An 18,857-nucleotide genomic window follows, 5' to 3' on the forward strand; every position below is an offset into this window, starting at 1 on the left:
GTTCCTAGTAGCTTAACTCAAGTTTAATTCAACACGTTCAATTTATTTATATTATCCGCATCTTAGTTATGTTGTACCTACACTACAAGATGCCTACTGTCCACACGATATTCTCGATATCCAATACCCGTAAATTTGCAATGCATCCTAATTAAGTCAATTTTTATTGTTCTAATCAATTTTTGAATACTTAACTTGTTTTATTATTTATAATTCATAAATATATTTACATCTGATTTTGAATTTTACATTTTCAGTACCTTAAATAAAAATTAAGTGAATGACGATCTGATGTACAAAAATTTACATGTGGATTACTGCAATGGATTTTAAATTTTAATTCAATGTTATTATATCATTGTACCGTTTGTACCTATATACAATAAACGATTCTGAGCGGAGACGATTTGTCGGCCTACAGGATAATTTATAATATATGTATATTAGTATAATGTTATTATTACTACTCTGGCTGGTAATTTGTATTCATATTATTTGTTTATTATAATTTTGGTATATACCTGATAGTATTATACTCAGGGATTGTAACCTTTATGTTTTTTTCGGTTTCGGTTTCGTTTCAGTTTTTCAAAAAAATATTTTTAAGGTTTCGGTTTTTATTATAAATTTCAAAAATATGAAATTGTGGTTGCGGTTACGGTTGTGGTTTAAACCGGTTTTAACCTGTTACAAAAAAAAAAAATTTTAATTTTATGCGATTATAGAACTGTACTAATACAACCAAAATATATATATAGGTACCTACAGATAAACCTGGTACCTTTCAACCAAGTCTAGGGATAGACAGCTCTTTTAAAAATCTAAAACCGTATGGTAACATATATTCCAACTTAAAATTACAACTAACAAACTTATGCTTTAGTATTTTCATTTCAACTTAATTAACAATTATTGTTGTAAACTTCATTAATGGGTTGACTGTTGACGACAGAGACAATTAAAATATCACCACGACTCAATACAAAAACTAATATTACCAAAAACCTTTCAGATGATTGATGACGATTATTGAGGGTAAAGATTCTAAATTGGAAGGTAGGCGTAGCACTCATTTTGGTTTAATATTAATACTTATGAGTATTATAATAAATTCTCAAATAACAGTTCCAAGGCCTAAGAGTCTATTATGATTTAGGTTGAGACTTAAAAATTAATAAAATATAATACATATTTTATAGACTTTCTTATATATTTTAACAATATAATAATAATTTTTATATAAATAATGTACATATTATTATTATGTAACCATACTATTTTTTTTTGCGTTTTGAAGATGGGTTAGTAGTTCCAGATGTTTCAGTATGACTCCCTTCCCCTTGACTCATAGTGGCAGAAGTTTCATCTTTCTCAGTGCTAAAATAGTACAAAAAAAAAAAAATTAGCACAATATATATAGCTACATTGATTATAAATAAATATTTATTATCAATGATAGTTGGAATGTATACTTATAGTTTAATATTTAATGATAATATATACAAATTAGTTTTAAAACATTTCTAATTATTAAAATGATTAATATTTACTTGATTATACATTTTTTTTTTTTCAAACAATCTGTTTGTACGCACTAACAACTGATCTTCTAAATTTTTAGAATTGATGTTGCTTCTATACGGGGACAAAATAAATTTTAATCCCGAAAATAAACGCTCAACGCTAACTTGTGTTGATGGAACAGCGAATACTATTTTGGCTAATGTATAAATTTCTGGGTATGTTGTCTCCATTGAATTCCAAAACTTTAAAATATTGATTTTGTGATTCAATCTGCTTTGACTGATATAATAAGTTTTCAAAATTGTTTCAATTTTAGTACGAACTACTGATGTTTGAGAACTGTTGGATAGATTTGAATTTTCAATGTTTACTTCTTTTTTTTTTTAAGAAAATTCTCAAGCCCATTTATAACATCATTATCAGCTTCTTGATTTACTAAATTTATACTAGTTAAATCAATACTCTTTTCATTAATTTTTTTAAATGGAGCCAAATTTCAATCAAATGATTAATAGCATCTTTACATTGGTCGTCGGTAAGTATTATTTTATAACGAGGATCCAGAAAGATTGCTGATAATAAAACTTTATTCTTCATAATATATTTCTCTCTGTTTTTCAAGCACCCTAGTATTACTTTGGAAAATGAACTATTTATTGATTCAGTTTCAATTTTACATAAAATCCATGCTCCGTAGAAATCTGACATTGTTAATTGCTCATTCTGTAATTTTTTGGTACATATTTTTGCAGGTAAAAGTGCTTGGGAAATAATATCGATTTGTTTCCATTCCATATTATTCAAGCATACTTTTTTAAATAAAGAATCATTGTATGCCATGTTTTGAATAAATTCTTTTAAATGGTTTATTCTTTCCAACATGTCGAAGGTAGAATGCCAGCGTGTGAGACAATCAAGAATAGGAGACTTCAAATTTTCCTTCTTTAACAAATAGATGTAGGTTTGGGTACGGAGCTTTCTTACCAAAACACGGACTTTGTTAAGTAATTTTTCAATGCCAGGATCCTTTAAGCTGTCAATTACTGCCAATTGTAACGAATGAGCAACACAGCGTATACCTATTTTAACATATTTCAATTGTGAACGTAGAATATTGTTATGTTAATTTTTAATAGATGCCTAAAAATTAAAATTAAAATAAATAAAACTTACCAGTAAATATTGAAGAATCACCAAAACTTTGAAATGATTGGATATCTGATAATATATTTTCAGTCTTTTCATAATCTTTATCGGTGGCATTACTATCAGGATTTTCCTCAAGTAGATCAATAATTTGTTCTTCATCAAGATTAACCATGCTATTGGTGTGGTCTGTTTCACTGTTAAAAAAAATTTCAGATAAAAATAAATCAAGATGAATATTATAAATATTTTTTATTACCTGCTATTAGTGCTGTCATTATCTGAAGAATCTAATTCAACCATATTAACTACATTTTCTGATTCATAATCTAAGTCGTGCTGCTGCAATTATAAAATTTCTTTTTCAATTAAATTGACAGCCTTCAGCATATTAGCTCCGTTATCAGAGGTTATAGTGTAAACTTGATCTGTTTCAATTTTGTACATCCTCAAAACATTTAAAATTGTGTCTTTTAAGTATACACCTAAAAATAAAAAAATATAAATTATGAATTATAAATGTGTAATGTGTATACTGAAACATTAATTATTAAATTATAGGACATGGAACCTGTATGTGATTCAGTTAGTTCGATTAAGGCAAGAGTCTTAAGCTTAATATAGTCATCAATAATATATTGTATGTTAATCCCTAAAAATGATCTGTTAAGCCGTGTAACAGCGTCAAGTTTCAAAGAAACAAGTTTGGCTTTTGATTGAACTTCGATATTTATTTCTTTTTTTATGGATATTGATTCTTTACATACATATTTTCTAGAAATAATAATTATAATATAAATAAATTTTAAATATACTTAGGAAATTCTGACAAAAATACTTACTTTATAGAATTTGAGTTTATACAAAAATTTTTATTTATTCCTTTCAAAACAGGATCAATTATTTTTCTGAATCCTGTATCATTTAACATAGTATATGGACGACCATTTACAGTTATCAATTCTACGCAAGCATTGACTATGGTTTTCATGTCTATTTTAACTTTAATATCAGGAGTTAACTGAAACAGTTTTCATGTGCTTCTAAAATAGACATTTTTTTAGTAGCTGATGACTTCTTTTTTTCTATATTTTTCAATTGCATTTCATGATATAATTCTATATGATTACTTAGATGTCTTATAAGATTCGTCCCATGCTTACCCTATAAAAGTAATGTGCAACTTAGATCATTGATATTTGAGTGTAATATTCTATATTATTAGAACATGAAAAGTAACGAATAAAAAAAAAGAGTAGAGATAGGTAGTTACTAAAATAAATAATTATTATTTATTACACATTATTCTAGGTCAATAGTGAAATTAGTTTCCATGTATAGTGATATAAATGTACCTATTTAATTTTCTGACTCATCTATACTCCAATTTTCTTAATTAATAATTAATTCCCACAACTAACAATTTTATTTTTATATGATAACAAAAATAATTGTATTCCTATTACACAAATATTCACTTTTGAAGTTTTAAAATTATAAATTATAGGTATATGCATAATGAACTTAAACTTATAAATAGTTTCACAATTTACTGACAATGCATTAAGATTTCTACAAGCAAATTTTAACCATTATTCTATGTATTATGTATAAATGTAATAATTTAGAATTTAAATTATTTAATGGATACTTACAGCCAATGTTGATCCACAACTTTTACACTTTGATTTTTTCAATTATTCGTCATACGTGAAATAACCATACACAGCATTTTGTTTATGGCGAGCCATAATTATTTTAATATTATGGCCGAGTATTCAGAGTATCGAGTATAGCTTTCGCAGTGAGGTAGAGACTAGAGACTGACTCGACGGCCGACGGTGGTATATGGTTAAGGTTACCATTTATGGTTGACAATAAAAGAGGACATTTTTTTCAAGATCATGAAGATTATTAATAAGTACATTTTATTTTATTTATAGGTAATGTACCTATACACCTACTGTAATAATAATATGATATACATAATATATATCATTAGGTATAAATTATATTTAATTGTACACATTTATTAGTTGATATTTAGACTTAAGAAAATAAATTAAATACTATAGAATTTCTTCGTGATTTAGAAATAAATAAGTACTAACACAGAATAAGACAATTATATAACCTATTATAATACCTATTTACTGATATCGAGGTGATTATTAAGAAAATTCACATTTCATGAAAAACCCTGACATTTTCCAATATTGAAAAAAAACCCCCAACATTTTTATTTAAGCTTAAAAAGAGGACATGTCCGGGGAAAAGAGGACGTCTGGTAACCTTATTAAATATGGTATAAATGTATAATACTATAATAATTGATGAAAATATAAATAGAACACTATTTCCCGTCATCGGTTCGCCTCACACACACGCGCAATAAACATATTATAATATATATTTTAAAATAATAAAATCATAAATATAATTATCAAAATACAAAATAAATTATTATAATAATATTGTAACATTTACGTGACCACACTGTATTATTGACCGTTGTCACCAGTCTCAGAATACTACGAATTGCAATAAATTATTATATTTAATAACGTGGAAACAAATAACATACAGTCGAAGCTAATACGCAATCAAGAATACCCTAATGGCCTAGTGGGTAGCAGTGGCGTATGCAGGGGTAGGGTTATAGGGTTTTAACCCCCCCCCCCTCCCGAAATTTCTTTCTCATCTTAAAATTTATTTATTTGTCAAGCACTTAAATAATATGTCTATTATCTATAGACTATGGTCTTTAATCTTTAATCATGTCTTTAATAAACAACTAGCCGACTCGAAATTATCACTGTAGTATAAAATCGAGAAAGCATAGCTGCAGTGTTATTGATGTTTTCATCTGATGTGCGGGACGTTATGAAACGTTCTATTTAGAACGGTTCTAAATAGTGTTATCACTTATCACTAATTTTATCGTAGGTACTAGGTAGTAGTGGTAGCACAAAATAAAGTGGTAGTACGAATAATAATCAATTAAAAATTAAATTAATCGCCAAAAAACTAGGAATAATGTTCCAGCTGAAAATGTTGAGCAGCATTTTTTACGGTCAATTTTTATACCATTTCTCGACACATTTTTGCTCCAGCTTCGTGAAAGACTCGCATCACATAATACTATTCTAAAAAACTTTTCCTGTTTGATTCCTAAAACAAAAAACCCATCAAAAGAACAAGAAAAAAGTTTTATCGATCTTCATGAAACGTATTCATCTTTTATTAATAAAAGTAAATTAATGACTGCTGAAGAATTCAAATTATGATATACATTTGTGGAACAAAATGAAATGAATCCAAAAAGTCCTATAGATGCTCTTATTACATGTGATAAAATATTATTTCCAACTATTTATTTATTGTTAAAAATATTAGTAACATTGCCCATTACTACATCATCTGCAGAAAGATCTTTCTCTACATTACGTCGCTTAAAAACATATCTCCGTAATACAATAAGTGAGTCGCGATTAAATGGGTTAGCGTTACTAAACATCCATACAGATATAAGTGTATTACCTGAAGAGGTTCTAAATCACTTGGTTGAATATTCTAATCGTAGATTAAATTTAAGACTGAATCTATAATTTATTATAAATAAATATAATTCATGAATATATTGTTCACTTATTTTATTATTTTGTTTATAGTATATAATATTTTAATATTTTATAAATACTAATTAATAATTATTATCTAATGTTTTATATCATTTTAAGAATTTAGATGATTAAATACATAAATAGGAATTTATTTTGAAAGAATTATTATGTGTTATATAATGTTGGTTATATTTATTAGTTTAGCTATATAGTGGGGGGTGTGGGGGGCGAAGCCCCCCACGATTCACTGATCAACATATATTGAAAACCCTTACCGAACTAAAATCCTGCGTACGCCACTGGTGGGTAGTACCTACACGATACCCATATCAACTCTTCTAAATATCTCATCTTTTGTAGTCACAACAAATAACTATAATACCTAGTAATAACGTCATAATATTATAACCATGACGGGGAAATAAGACCGTCTATTTATAAAATATTTTTAAATCTCAATAATTTCGTTTGAATATTTTTGGATAGTACTCGGTATCGCTCAGCTATATAGTATATAGTCTACAAACAGTATTAAGTACAAACTACAATCAATTATTATCAAATTATTAATAAAGTAAAGTATCTATTAATAATTTAATAATTAGACTATAGATTGTATACTGTTGGCAATGATTTTTATTTCCCATTACATAATGTAAAATATTCTTGGGGAAAGAATAAAATATTAATTGAATAATAAAGACCTAATGAATTTTTTGAAACATTTACTTAAAAATAAAAAAGTTATAACCGAAAAAAACCTTTAAAAACCGAAAAAATTGAACTTTAAAAATTAGGGTTTGGGTTTTGGTTAGGTTTTTTAAACTTTGAAAATAATGGTTTCGGTTAAGTTACGGTTAATAATTAACACAAGGTTCCCGGTTCTACAACCGGTTATTTTCGGTCCGGTTACAATCCCTGATTATACTTTTAAACTTTCAAATACCTACCTAAGAATAATATTTTTAAATAACAAAAATATAACTAAAATCGTTATTCTTGATTATTTAATATGTATAATTTCGTACAAATTTTAATTTTAATTAACTATACAAAAAAATGTATTTATACATTTTTATACTTTTTTTGTTACATAATGAACTACTTAAGTGAAAACCTGGTTTTAAATTTTCTATCTATAGCCATACAAATAAATACTTATAAAAAAATCGTGCCTATGAATTTTTAATATTTTTAAATTGCTATTGTATCAAAATATCAGGAACCTTACATTTAATATTCAAGCTTTTTGACCTAGCGGAAATAATGTTGCTATAGATATAATATACAGTAAAAATTAAATCACTTTATTAAACATGTTGCATTTTACGTCAAATAAATAAACGAAATATTATGAATTTTTTGGTATGACTTAATAATTATTATTATTATATAAAACTATGACAAAGTATTATACATTATTTATTATGATGTAGGTACCTTTATAGATAGTGACTTTTTTACAATGGTTGATTATGGTTATCATTATTATTATTATTATTTTCAACATAATATTATATAAATTCTAATACTGATAATTTAATCCACACTTTGTATGTAAGTACTTGAGTATGTGAAAATGAAACGAATTTCCAAAAATATGGAATATATTATAATAATAAAGTTTGCCATACCAGGTAGATTAGCGGAAACGGTCATTTCAAATTTTAGTGGAAGTGGTATACATTCCCTGAAGGACGAAGTTGGTAAATACGACACAGGTAGCGCGTGTGGGCAATTGCAGCCGTTATAACATTTTAGGAATCTCCAATTCTCATTTTGTTTACAACTATCTTTCACCTCGGCAACATCTATACCTACAGCCAATTCACACAGAATCCAACCAATAACCTGTAGCTGTAGTGCTGTACCTCTATGAATTGTGAGTATATTATACTATATTACATACACACATTTTGTGATTATTATTATTTTTTTTAGCAGTCTAACATGTCGTAAATTATCTTTAATTTTATATTATCATACATTTTTTTTATTATTGATATTATCGATTTGCATTTACCTACTTGCAAGGGTGATTAAGGGATTTTCTTCGTAGTTTATAGTCAATTTTTCTATTAAGATTTTAACTCAAACCCACCTGCCATATAAATACATAATATTATACTATTTTTCTTATGTCTTATATACATTTAATAAAAATAAACAAATGATTCATTACCACGGGTGTTCTTCAAAACGTTTGATTCATTTCTGGTTTGTTCAATATTTCATATGGCAATTTCAAAATATTCAATTGGCGTCGATTTTACATTTTTTTTTTCTGCGAATATCCACCCCACATGCATTACCTATTCAACTTTATCGTATCACTTATATTTTTGTAACATGTATTGTGAGCTATGTTCTAGCTACTGCCTATATACAGCTTAAACGTTTTAATTTGTAGGTTGTAGTTCATCCCTAAGACTCCAAACTGATGACACAAAACATTTTAAATTACATTTTGTTGACACGTCAACTTATCGTTACTTTAACCTTGAGGTACAATATTATTGTTTTGCGTCGGTTCCTTTTTAGACCTCATCATAGTGCTGTATTTGAGTGGTGACGATGGGAGCGAATGCCCTACCCGTTACATGAATAATTTTTTGTTTTTATATAGGAAAAGTACAAACAAGATTAAATATTTAATAATAATAATAAAAAAAATTATCATTATTCTGCTAGAAGTGTTATGAGGAAACAAATAAAACATAAAACTGAGTCCTATATATTATATCATAACCTTTAATATCGCGTTCCTTTGCTACATATTATATTTTATAGGTACCATAACATTAACAATAATCCTGCAGTGCCGTAGTCGAGAATGTATGTAACCCCCTCCCTCTAGCTACGCCAACAACTGTCCATATAGTAAATACCTAAAAGACAGGATACGATTTATTTTAATTCAATAACTAAAATTAAATGCGACATTTTACTTTAAAAAATATTTATATGGTTTCCCTGCGGTGTCTTGGTTACTTACGGTCCAGACATAGTTGGCGTCTGAATCCACTATTCGATGTTGCAGGTAAAAAATACATTATTTACACTTCCTTTTTTATTTATCAATACGTAGAAAATCTAAAGACCGTGATGTGTTTATTTATTTGAGGATTACGGATTCCACGAAATCTACAACAATAGTAAAATATAAATGGTCGGTTCGAGAATTTTCGGTGCTGGACCATATGTTATCGTTATTGAATTTACCTGCTATTATAGTGGTCATGCAAGTATTTTATAACAATACATATTGTTAAATGTTAAAATCGTACAACCATAGGCATGCCCAGACTTCTTTCAGAAATCGTATTCTAGCTAAATATATGGTCGGTATACGTATTTTTTCCCACAAATACTTGTATTATTAGTATTGTATTATTCCATCGCGTGGACGTTAGTTTTTGTTCATCATCTAATTACCAAGTTGTAAACGAGTATACCAAGAATCGACTAGGTCCAACTCAATTTTTAAACTAGTTACTACGCCCTCACACGTCACGACATATGGCCATGTAGCTGTGAATCCTTAAGGGTGAAAGTATATATTCTGAAGATATCATGTAACATGATAATTTAATTTAGCATATTTTAATATGTCCTTGGATCATTTATAGAAGTGAAGCCATATCAATAAAGTAGTGTGCAAACATAATCAATTATCGATTGAGACAAGAGGAGTGCTATTCCTCTGTATAAGTTGTGTTAAAATAAGAAGAAGAAAATGGAGGTTTCCGCTATCAGATATTCAAAATCAACATCGAAAATAGTCTTTCTGTCCATGTTGTATGCAACTTATATTTACTTCCGTAGAGATATAACAGATACTGAGCCAGAAGAGATCATCACAGACCTGCCTGGAGATATGATACTTGCGCATTACGATTTCATTATAGTCGGCGGTGGATCGGCAGGTACAAATAATACAGTATATTTGTATTATCTTATAAAATTATAATATAATATAATACACAAGTTGTACTTTCGTAATTTTTTTTTTTATCATTGATAATTTCTTCAATTTTAAATACCTATATAAAATATGATAACGATAAAATACAACAACAATAATTACCCAGGTGCTGTGATGGCGAATAGATTAACCGAAATTGAAGATTGGAGTGTACTACTAATAGAAGCTGGTGGTTATGAAACGATACTAACAGACGTGCCTTTGTTGGCTGCCAATCAGCAACTATCCGAGATTGATTGGAAATATAAAACTGAACCTCAAAAAACAGCGTGTTTGGGTGAGTAATGCTTACATTTATAACATAGTAATTACATACCGACAATAAATAAATATAGATGCACAAGTGTAGATATTCTGAATTTCTAAAATTAATACTATATTTTGATTTGTTAATGATGTAGTAGTGCTATTTAAATGTTGTACTCTTCTGATGTAAAAGTTTTGTGAAGTTCTTCTGTAGCTTAAAAATTACACAAATGTTACAATTTTTAAGTTTTCCAGTAGGTACATATACAATGTTAATTTCCTAAGATATGAAATATACCAAAAGCAATTCAGGTAGTAAGTTTTATAACACTTATTTAGGTTATTATGGCTATGATTAAAAAAAACCATTACACAGTACTCAATATTTTTCCACTAAAAACAAAATCGATGAATCATTAATATATTTTTGTTAATAATTTCATATTAAAACGCAGATGTTACGCAAAATCGGTTAGAGTTAGAAAATAAAAACATAATCTGTATTTAGTCTGAAAACATATTATGTTAAAAAAAAAAACATGTCTTTTTTTCAAAAATTTATCAAATTTTAACTTTACATTAAATAATAAATAGACATTGCACATAACCTACATTTTTCTACAAGATATCCTTCATTGTACTAAGTATGTTAAAAATTCCAATAAACATAATATTCCTATAATACAAAAATATTTGGATTTTTATTTTTCTATCGTGATATTTTTTCGGGTTTACAAAAGTACCATCCAATAACCTTTATTGACGAATACCCATTACAAAATGTATATGTATAACTAGTATAATTTTAATATTATATTTTATTGCATTTTCAGCTATGAATGATCAAAGGTGTAATTGGTCTCGAGGTAAAGTTCTAGGTGGGTCCAGCGTATTAAACAATATGTTGTATGCACGCGGGAATTCAATTGACTATGAAAACTGGTTGAAACAAGGTAATTCCGGTTGGGGCTACAATGACGTAATCCACTATTTTAAAAAATCGGAGGACAACCAAAACTCGTCCTTAGTGCGTACCCAGTACCATTCGGCTGGTGGATATCTGACGGTGTCGGAAGCGCCGTATAAAACGCCATTAGCCGAAGCGTTCATCTCGGCTGGACAAGAAATGGGATACGATGTACGCGACATTAATGGCCAACGTCAAACGGGTTTTATGATACCTCAAGGAACCATCAGAAATGGTTCTAGGTGCAGTACGGCAAAAGCATTCTTGAAACCAGCCAGTCTGCGAAAAAATCTGCACGTGACCCTCAACACGACTGTCACACGCATTAGAATTGACCCGGAAATGAAAATTGTTACCGGTGTTGAAATGGTAAAAAATAACATAAAGTATTATGTTCGGGCGGACAAAGAAGTGTTGCTGTCAGCGGGCCCAATAAATTCTCCGCAGCTACTTATGCTCTCAGGCATAGGACCTGAAAGTCATCTGAAAGTAATGGGTATACCCATTATATCCAGTTTAGACGTCGGAAAAAATCTACAAGACCACATCGGATTTGGGGGTCTGACATTTTTGATTAACAAAAAGGTGATACTATGTAAATACTATATAAATTAAAAATAGCATAAATGATTTTATTTTTACCTGATAAAAATATTTTAATAACGGTGACTATACAGACTCACTGTATTCAATTATAATTTATCAATATAATGATTTTTAATTTGTTGTATAGGTGTCGCTAATGAATGAGACTACGGAAAGTATCGATTCGGCATTTAGGTATGCGTCGGAGAGCAATGGGCCACTAACGGTCATGGGTGGTGTAGAAGCAATGGCGTTTATTAATTCAAAATGTGGCAATCTATCAGAAGAGGAACCAGACATCGGGTTGAACTTCGTGTCTCGTTCCACCATTTCTGGTATTAGTGGATTCAAAACGTGGAAATCCCACGGGCTAAAAGAAACGTTTTACAAATCAATGTATAAATCTATTCTCGATAAAGACGTTTGGTCCGCTATAACTGTGAGTAAAATATGTCTCAAAAAAATATGAAAAATTCATGACACTGTTCCCCTAACCCACTCTTTATCCCTAACAATTCCCTTTGGTGATAATCAACATTTCATGGTATTGTTTATCTGCAGATATTGTTGAGGCCCAAGAGCCGGGGAGAAATTCTGTTGAAGAGCACCGACCCGTTCGAGCACCCCTTGATCATACCCAACTATCTGACGGCCAGAGAGGACGTGGATACGTTGGTTAGGGGCATCAAGTTTGTGGAGGCCATGGCCCAGACCGAATCTCTTCGCCGGTACGATAGCCGTCTGCATGACGTACCGTTCCCCAGTTGTCAGACTGTGTCGAGGTACACGGACGCCTACTGGGAATGTATGGTCCGGCATTACACCGTGTCCACAAACCACCCGGTGGGTACCGCCAAGATGGGTCCCGAAGGGGACAAGACCGCCGTGGTAGACCCACAGCTGCAGGTATACGGCGTCCATGGACTTCGGGTGGTGGACGCTTCCATCATGCCCACGCTGGTCGCTGCCAACACCAACGCACCAGTCATAATGATTGCTGAGAAGGCCGCAGACATGATAAAAGCCAGATGGCGTGAAGAGAAATTCCGTTACTATAATAATATGATCACATCACGTGCGATAGTATTATCTTAAAAATGATTTTTTAACAATTTTTTTTATCGATTTTAATTCTATGTTGCCAGAAATAAAATATTGAACTGAAATCATTTTGATATTATTACGACTTTTTTCTCTTATTTTTATTAAAAATAATTTTACTTTGATTATAATTTATGTTATAAATATTCTGTGAGCTTAATATGTAAGTAATTATGGATTTTTTTTTGTAAAAATTAGATATTATACAAACATTATAATGATTAAAATAATATATATACTTTTTTATGCGCAATGGTTGTGTAGTTGTTTTGGCGGTAAAAAGTTAAATTTAATATTTAATATATTATGATAAGATAGAGTCTAACATAAATATAAAATATATCAAAATCAAAATTGATTGTAACTAAAAATTAATAGCTTGTATTAAACGCTATTTGAAGATGAAACATTATATATTTATCGATAATAATTAAATAAAAATCTAAAATAATTAATGATTATAAATAGGTATCTTAAAAGAGACAAAATACTTTGAAAATTATTTGTTGTATGATAAATGATGATAAAAGAAATATTTAGTGGTAATGTCAAGGATCTGTATAAGGTTATTAGGGTTTTAATTGCAAAAAAAAATTTTAAAATATTGTTCGACTATGATATTTATGATCATTGTATAAGTTGTAAATGAAAATATTGCCAGTAGTGGATTTGTGATTTCGAAATTCATGTACACGATTTTAAATCATATTTTTACATTTTAAATTTTAATACAAAATATCTAATCTTTTATTTGCTAGTATACAAACAATAATTTCTAATACCTATCTTTGTATTTTAGGTAATTGTAACATATATGGAAATTTTTTGCACATTTTTTTTACATTTTATACTGTTTTTATGTTATTAAAACTTTTCGGTAATTTTTGATAATTTTTTACTACATATATTTAATTATCCTTTACCATTATTACTGTGTGATAGATTAATTTAATATTTTCCGAAAATATTGCATTTTAAAAGTCATTGTGTGTGTAAAATATAATAAAATATGTTAAAAGTTTTAAACATTCACAAATTGAATTTTGAAATAGGTAACAATAACATTAAACTATTAGCCATATATACATAAGGTTTGAATAGTTTGTACATTTTTAAAACTACCTACCTACTAATTATTTGGTAATTTTTATAAATTTGAGCTTCAAAATATGCTAATAAAAAAAATTTTGCACATCTTTGACGTATTTTTAATATTTTTGAATGACTGTAATAAAAATTAAAAACTAATGAGGAAAAATGTATTTAATTTTCCAGCATTTAGATCTATCCAAATTACAATGAAATTTTTACCAAATACGTAAAAATCACGAAAATGCAAAATTATTTTGAGTTAGAAATTCATAAAAAATTTTCTTTCTAAATCTAAAATTTTAAAATTTAATAAATGATCTTTCATAAGTTTGTCTACTTTTAGTTGTTAAAAATTTATAAAATGTTCAAATTATATAGGTAGCTAAGGATTAAAAATGTATAACCCGATTTTACGTACCTAAGTAGTTAATTTCATATCATAACATAGAATATAAATCTATGTTACAGTAACCAACCCACTTGTTACTTACTGTAGAGCACAGTTACATCCACTTATCCACTTTTTTTCGTTTATAATTTATATAGGTAATTATATACTCTGGGTGTTAGCCAATTGTTATGGTTATTATAGAGAATATCAGTTATCGTCAGTTATTATTTGAAGTTGATCTAATAAGCAGTTTGTTCAGGTAGAATCCCAATATTATGTAAAATATACTATGATATTATGTCACGTTGAACATGCTGTGTATTTTAAGTTGCCTATCTGATATTCTAACGGGCGAAACGATTTGCGAGTAACAAAAATTAAAACTATCTTAGCAATCGGGACCTACAAAAATCATATTATATCGTCTTATTTTTTAACTAAGTTTGGATTCAGAGGCATAATCAGAATTTCGTTATGTGTGTGTGTGTGTGGGGGGGGGGGGGGGCTAAACACTTTTAGTTAGAGTAATTGAAAATCAAAAAAAGAAAGCAAATAAAAAATTAATAGCAACTTTAAAAAATACTTTTTAAACTCAACTATTCTATTATTCAACTTTATAACCAATTTCAAACAAGAAATAAAAATGCTATATTTTCGTATATACTATTTTACAATATAAATCATCACAGGTAAACGGATTTTTTAAAAGCATGAAGAATAAAAACGTTGAATTTTTGTTTCTATGGACATGACAAGAAATTGTATAACGCTTTATCGTTAACCAGCTGGATTTAAACGCATTTATCTAAAACATGGTTCCTTAAGAAATGATTAATTTCATATCATGGTGTACGATGGTTAATACTCATTTTATAGAGCGTAAAAGACCATAGTAAATGAGTACTTACATTGAAATGCTTATATTTTATAAATTAAACAAAAAAATATTCAATAACATAATAGGCATTAACGTACTTGTACAAGTGGTGGCAAGTACCACTAAAAATATTTTGTTTTGTATGAAATATCTCTGACGCAATGTCATCATTCATTTATTATAATACATTTTAAGAAACATCAAAAATTCATTATGTAAAAAAATGTTATTTTTTGTTTTTATATTTATCAATTATAACTGAAATAAATATCGCCTTGCCAGTTGCAATCACGCACGGCGTATCTCGTATATAAACAAAGTGTGTATGAATATCTTAACGATCAAATTTCTTTTTTAAAACACTACAATATAATAATATTTTATTAAGTCAAACGAAATTAACGTACATTGTAAACCTAATATATTTTATTGGTTTGTTTACTCGGAATCCAGCTTTTAAATAAGATTATCTGGCAAAAATCAGTAAGATTTGAATGTGTTTTGTCACGTCCGTTTTCTTTAGGTGGGCAAACATTGAAATGATACGCCTCCCACCACTTAACCATAAAATGTAAGCCTGCCTATAATATAGGAACCTATATTTTGACTATATATTAAATATTAAAAATATAAATATAAAATTTTTTAAATTCTAAAAATAGAATTAAAAATAATTGTATCGTGATAAACTACAATTACAATGTTTATTATACATGATTTAAGGGCCGTAGTCATTTTCCTCCAAAAACCTACATCAACAACACCTTTTCCTACTCGTACATTGTACATTTTCCTCTAAAAAAATAAAAAATAATTCTTGACCATTTTCCTCCAACAAATAATAAATAAAATAATGAAATAGTTTATTTGAATAATTTATGGATAGATACAAAAAAAAGAAATAAAAAGTTGTTTATAATATTATATTTTTTTTTTTTATAATTATAGGACATTTCAGCAACAAATAAATATTTGTTAAAGGGAAGAAAAAATAGACATAGGTAATAAAAAATAATTATTTTACTTTTTGTAATTACTCCGACCAGTGTTTTTCGATATAGCTCATATAGATAGCCAATACCATAATGTAATCATCAACCGATAAGTACAACATGCGATTCTATAGGCTATAGCCTATTACTCTGTCTTTACATAATACGAAACGCAATACAACAAAACCGCCCTAAAATAGTGGACATAATGTTAGTTGAAAATAATGTCGAGGAAAATGGACACCAAACTTATATTTTTTTGTGGAAAAAATAGTACTATCTCAAATCGTGATATTATATGAATATAATAATGCTAATTGACCATAATAAATACTACACTGAATTCAATTTAATATTATGTTGTTATCACTATATAGTACCACTGTACCAGTGTACCGCAATATATCGACATAACTTTTAGGGAATCATTTAATCGTACTTATATATAATACATACCTTTAACACCTAACGAAATTACCCACCCACCTAAATTTGTTTGGGGGCTATTCCCCCTCAAAAGATAAGCTCATGAAGTCGTGACTCTATATTATTGTAGTTGGTGTTATAAAGTGTTTTGGAAATCGTTTGTCGTGTCATACTTATTTCGAGCCTGTATAAATATTTAGTAAGTTAGGTATAGAATTTATATGTTGGCGGGCGAAATGATGACTACGAGAGACAAAACATTAAAACCATCATTACTTAGTAATCGCGGTAATAATATTATATAAGTCGTAAAATTACGAAAAACGAAGCTTTGATAACGGTCTTACATAATATAATTTTGTCTAATCCGATTACTTATTTTGAATGCTTTGTAATCTCTAGCTTTCATTCGCAGCATTAAAATAATCTTCAAGCTTGTATCTATTATCATAAACGTATATATATAAAGTGGTTGATTTGCACCATATTTTGTTTATTCATGTTACATATTATATTGAAACTAATACCATATAAAACATATTATATTCATAACTAAATAACTTTATTTTTCGTTATTAAAAAATGTTCATATTTTTTGTTTTGGCGCAATAATAGATATCTAGAGGTTGAGTTTACTTTGCACCCCTTCTAAAAATACCTTGTTTTGTATGAAATATAATCGCTGTTGCATTCTTATCAATTCATTAATTATGTTTAAGAAACAAAAATACATTATTTTTCGAATAGAATACTTCTCCATGAGTTACGTACAAAATATAATTCGATTTAAGTAGCACGCTTAATATACTTTATTTTGTATGAAAGTATGAGGTCCAACAATACAATTTATACCTATTAGCGTGGATTTCTACGCACCTAATAACTGTGTAATATTATTTTATTGCCACATTTTTCGATTTTTGTCAGTAATCTATACGTATTGTATAATAATTTGAAGTCTATGACAAGTTCTTGTTGCACATTATTGCATATTTAATGGTTATATGCACATTTGTGCATATTTTAACAAATTTCAATGTTCATTGCATATCGCAGAGAAAATTTAAAGACTGTTCAGTCAAGTAGAAAATAAAAAAATTAATTTTTCTAGCTCTCTACGGTAATTTAAATAAAGTTAGGTTCGTTGGATAGACAGTTGCTTAATCACAGATTGTTTAACTTATTCTAAATCATTTTACTACTTTAGGAAATTATTATAATAACAATTATCAAATGAAAATTGTACATTTTTTTTTTATTATATCACCCTTCGTAATTAAAAATTTTTGCCTTGCATATTTTCACCATCCTGACTGCACGTTATATGAAATACTTTGATATTTTTTAGTGCATAAAAATCAGTATTATATAAATTATTACAAGCACCTATATATTCATTAGTATGCAAATGTATAACAAATATTTTGTAGGTATTTATTGTAAAATTAGAACCACAATATAATTCTTCAATAAATAGGTGAAATAATGAAAATATACTACAAAATATGCAATATTTTTAGTTTATTTACTGTAAAACAGTATATTAAACTTGGACTCAAAGTTTGAATAAATTAGTTACCAATATATATAACTATTGATTTTGCAATTTTTACATTTTGATTTATTACCTTGGTATTTTTATGACCTTATTGGATTATTTTTAATATATTTTTTCGATATTTTTAATGGTTTCTATTAAATGAATTATTTTTTTAATTTTCGTAAATTCATATTTTACAAAACCTGTACTCACGACACAGTTAATTATTATATCATATTTAATTAAAAATAATTAACACTTACCTATAGTTTTTAGAGTTTAAACTCGTGTTTGGTCTTTGGTACATTTTGAATTTTGGTATTTTGAGTGCTGTTTAAGATTTTTTTTTAATGCATTAAATC

At 28.1% G+C, this 18,857-nt stretch overlaps 1 protein-coding gene and 1 pseudogene across 1 annotated transcript; one reads left to right on the top strand and one right to left on the bottom strand.

The window, feature by feature from the left end:
- Window positions 1–1,270: 1,270 nt before the first annotated feature.
- On the bottom strand, window positions 1,271–4,421 carry LOC149060286 (uncharacterized; annotated as a pseudogene).
- A 3,459-nt stretch (window positions 4,422–7,880) lies between these two features.
- Window positions 7,881–13,349, top strand: LOC149060287 (glucose dehydrogenase [FAD, quinone]-like). Its single transcript, XM_089215842.1, has 6 exons — window positions 7,881–8,175; window positions 9,923–10,219; window positions 10,385–10,555; window positions 11,358–12,076; window positions 12,225–12,515; window positions 12,638–13,349. The coding sequence occupies exons 2-6, from the start codon at window positions 10,030–10,032 to the stop codon at window positions 13,169–13,171; spliced, it is 1,905 nt and encodes a 634-aa protein (XP_089071968.1). The 5' UTR covers window positions 7,881–8,175; window positions 9,923–10,029; the 3' UTR covers window positions 13,172–13,349.
- The last annotated feature ends 5,508 nt before the right edge of the window (window positions 13,350–18,857 follow it).

This window comes from Diuraphis noxia, unplaced genomic scaffold (assembly GCF_037042655.1).
Source record: "Diuraphis noxia isolate RWA-SAM2 unplaced genomic scaffold, SU_Dnox_SAM2 contig0001, whole genome shotgun sequence".
Lineage (NCBI taxonomy): Eukaryota > Metazoa > Arthropoda > Insecta > Hemiptera > Aphididae > Diuraphis > Diuraphis noxia.

Bases quoted from the DNA above. Each gene is read 5' to 3' on its own strand.
- LOC149060287 (XM_089215842.1), top strand. From the start codon at position 10,030: ATGGAGGTTTCCGCTATCAGATATTCAAAATCAACATCGAAAATAGTC. The intron at 10,220-10,384 runs GTACAAATAATA...ATAATTACCCAG, and splicing joins AGTCGGCGGTGGATCGGCAG to GTGCTGTGATGGCGAATAGA. The intron at 10,556-11,357 runs GTGAGTAATGCT...TTGCATTTTCAG, and splicing joins TCAAAAAACAGCGTGTTTGG to CTATGAATGATCAAAGGTGT.